General features: G+C 34.7%; 1 protein-coding gene across 1 annotated transcript; it reads right to left on the reverse strand.

Annotated features, from left to right (window-relative positions):
* Window positions 1-567: 567 nt before the first annotated feature.
* OCT59_016727 (uncharacterized protein) lies at window positions 568-2,063 on the reverse strand (the record flags this gene model as incomplete). Its single annotated transcript, XM_066145869.1, has 6 exons — window positions 568-704; window positions 803-985; window positions 1,066-1,272; window positions 1,360-1,504; window positions 1,572-1,733; window positions 1,986-2,063. The coding sequence occupies 6 exons, from the start codon at window positions 2,061-2,063 to the stop codon at window positions 568-570; spliced, it is 912 nt and encodes a 303-aa protein (XP_066003607.1).
* Window positions 2,064-4,095: the final 2,032 nt, after the last annotated feature.

Raw genomic sequence — 4,095 nt, forward strand, 5'->3', positions numbered from 1 at the left:
GCTTCTATACTAATTGTTTTTTTTTGCTAGTTACGTATTCCTACACCATTTCTTACAAACATAAAAAAAATTATTTTCGCCAATATAAATCACTCCCACCCACACAGTAGCAGAAGTTCCTCGGGATTGGATTGAATGCAACTGAGGCAAAAAAAAATAATACAAAACATTACCGATTCACACTTATCGCTACGATTAATTTTTAGAACGCCTCATATTTAAGAAATTAATGCGTTATTAAAATTTTTTATCCCCCGTGATTGCATATTCGTTTACAACTTTTTATTGATGTAGTAAATAAATTACATGATTCAGTTTGTAATGGCCCGTTAGCAAAATTTGCAAGAAAAATTTTTTATTAATACATGCGAAAATAAATACATAGATCGGGACATAGCCCATGATATATGTTTTTTTTTCTATGCTAATGCCCCTATTTCTGAAATATTAACTCAAGACATATGTCTATCCTATTATTCTATTTTTACCCACTTTCCATTGACCAATGATGATTTTTGCTGATCAAAAACCACTTAATTTGCCCAAATAATTTCTCGATAGGTCCAACTAGGTCATCACGGATAATGATGGGTAGTTGATAGGTAGAGGTGGCAAACACAAAAAAACTTTGACCGGATTCCCATCACCATTATCATTCCCATCTCCAATACCACTTTGAACTTTTGTTATTACCCAGTCGACACCTGAAATTGGATATCAAATAAAAGAGTTAGTAATAATCGCATTGATTTTGATCAAGTAGTAATTCAAGTCATATTTTTCAAATTTTTTACAAGCATACCCGTTGAGACAATGCAGTACATTGCACCTTCATACAAATCAGCATCATCATAAGTACGTTTTTTGCGATTGCATTGCAAAGATGCATGTGCTTGGACAGTGCTCTGGGCAACACCTTGGTTAATATCTTCTCGTTTTGCTTCAGTTACAGAAATAATTGTGTCTCCCATTTTGATCACCCAATCTATGGGTCCCTTCCATGACTTCCAGAGACTTCATACTGGGGATAAACTTTTACAGTACCATCAAAGATGGACACCACACCATATATAATTGCAGAAATAAATTCACAGTGGGTGGCCTCATTCGTGCTAGTGATTGGTGGGATACCTTGTGCATTACTATTCCTGATTTCTTCTGGAGTTGCTGAACTTCCAATCTCAATACATGGTAAATGATCATAGCTATCAGCCTTCAAACCGAAAAGAACCTTCATTTTGGGGAAAGTATACGAAGAGAAAGGTTGTTGCGCTATAAAATCAGCCATGCATAAATTAACTGATCAGACATTTGGTAGAATCGGCACGTGAATATCCTAAATATCTCGATAATACTTACACGTATCCACAACTATATCCAGATCCACCTTGGGGTTAGCAGTCCAGATAATGCTCAATAAATCTTCGTCAGCAGAAAACTGAATAACTTTACGCTCTGTCACAATCTCAACCGTATCACTTGCACTCTGGAAACTCGAACTTGCCTGGTCTAATTTTTTTTGTTGAAATTTTTCTCTTCATGCCAGCGCCACCTATTACATGACCTATTACGATATGTTCATTTTCTGTCTCATCCGAAAACGTGAAATATTCACAAAGCTTCTTCTTAAAACCTTCCAATGACACCATTTCTCGGCTTACTGTCCATTGAAAATTCACACTCTTGCGCCCATACGTTGCAGTGCAGTGAACTTCTTTCGTCTCAACAGGATGCTGTATGATTATATGAATGTGTTAGTCAGCTGGCTGTGAGGTAAAATGTTTGCTAATCTTTGAAAGTGGAAGTAGTTCCACACCACCAAGGTTCTCCTTGATATTAACATTTATTTTTGTGTTGATGAGCTCGAGTTTCTTGTTTTCTTCTTTGAGGGAAATGTCAACCTTCCATAGTTTGATGCCTTTGGCGTCAACGTTAGCGAAAGCTTGTGTATTTTTTTCCTTGATAGTGTCCCTGAAAAAACTAACTAGCTTTGTTGTATCTATTTCAACTGCGAAAGCATTATCATAAGGGTTTTCACCCACAACCAAAGTGATAGTTGACATAGTGTTACGTTTTTATAGGGATATTTGGGTCAGATAAAAAATAGTGTTACGTTCTGGAGTGAAATAAAAATTTACTTCTGGGAAAAAACAAGCGCTAATATTGCACAGGCATTGCATATTTGCATCATTACACGTGACCCGTTTCTCATGTTTTGGTAAAATAATACTTTATTTATGAAATAAATCGTTACCAGAAGGGTCCCAGACCAAGCCGGCCTAAAATACATAAAAATTGTGACTATAGGTGCTACATGATACAGAAGATTATTCTGACCGGAGGTATACAGTGACCACTCCTAAAGATCTTAATCATGTTTGGACTTGTCCTTACATCCTCCCTGATCTTAACCCTTGTTCCACTTATCACAATGAAATTGTAAAATTTCGAGACACTTGTTTCGCATCCTTTTCATCTTTGAAGTCCCTTCCTACCTCATTCCATGACGAATTTTCAATCTTGGACTGTTGGAATTTTGATGCTTTTTCCATGTCTTGTCTCTAGCTTACTAGAGGATTAATTCCTGCACACCTGACGGCTTTCTTAAAGCTATTTTTTCCTGTTTCCGTCATCTACAATACTATTTTTCCACTTCTTAATGACTTCTAGGTTGAACTTTATGGTGAAATTTGGTTATGTCGTAATGTTTTTTTTCATGCTTGGAAAGAATCTCAAGGAATTTCCGCCTCGTTGAAACTTCATGGCCCTTCTTCTTGTCCCTCTTCTAAATATTCTCCACAAAAAAACTCCTCTTCAGCGACAATTCCTCAGGATTCCTGGATTTCTTGGATATTCTCTTCTATAATCTGGGGTGGTTCTTAGATCTCGCACTTGGATTTTTTGCGCCGCTTAACAGTCCAACCTTTTAGGGTCTCTTTTTGGTAATGGACTGGATTTTTGGATGTCAGGTAGTTGACTCACACTGGCCTTCGGGTAAAGTTGGATATGCGATTCTGTAATAGTTTAGTTTTTCTTTCTTTAACTTTGTTTTAGTTTAGATTTCTTTACTTGTATGAGTCATAAAGCTACTCTTTTTATTTTTTATTATCTATTTTCTTATTTTTGTAATATTGTTTGATTTTCACATAATTTCGAAGTTAAAATATAAATAAAAGATAAAGTCATAGGACTGTTTGCACAGTAAAAGGATAAAACTACACCCATTTGATTCGTCTTAGTGAGACGATTCTAACAAGCTATAGTACATTTTTATATGATTATTAGATGCCAAATTATTTAATATATTCTTTATATACTGTAACTGTGATTATAAACGGTTCTTTTTAATATAAGATTTTTGAGGATAGGTGTAATAGTGACTATAGATAGTTTGTGACTATATAGGATAGATTTTAATAATAAAATGTTTTAAACATTTAACTAGTGTGATTATATAGTAGAATGTGACTATAACAGGAGTGACTATAGAGAAAGTTAACTGTAATCTATATGTTTTGAAAAGCTGTTCATTCTGGTTATGAGAAGATTTTACACTGGTATGGCTTTGCAGAAAGTTATGACAAAAGAATTAATGAAATTTGTACTATCAACAAAGTTAAAATCAATATTGCGAAATAACAAGTACAGTCAACTCTCTTTATAGTCACACATTTGGGACAGTCCATATTTGGTGATTATGAGCAAACAGTCTTATGACTTTATCTTTTATTATATAATTTTTAGACGAAAAATACAATGATCAAATCGAACAATATTACAAAATATAGAAAATTAAACAAAAAATAAAAAGAACTAGCTTCACGATTCATACAAGTAAAGAAATCTAAACAAAATAAATTAAGTAAAGAAAAACTAAACTATTACAGAAACGCATACCCCATCTTTACCCGAAGGCCAGTGTGAGTCAACTATCCAGCATGTCCTAAGATCCAATCCGTTACCAAAAAGAAATCCTAAGTAGAGGCTGAACTGTTAAGCGGCGCCAAAAATCCAAATGCGAAATCCAAGATCCCCACGGATTATATAAAAGGAAACCCAAGAAACCCAGGAATCCAAGGAAACTGTCGCCAAGGA

Source organism: Rhizophagus irregularis, chromosome 25 (assembly GCF_026210795.1).
Source record: "Rhizophagus irregularis chromosome 25, complete sequence".
NCBI classification, from domain to species: Eukaryota; Fungi; Glomeromycota; class Glomeromycetes; order Glomerales; family Glomeraceae; genus Rhizophagus; species Rhizophagus irregularis.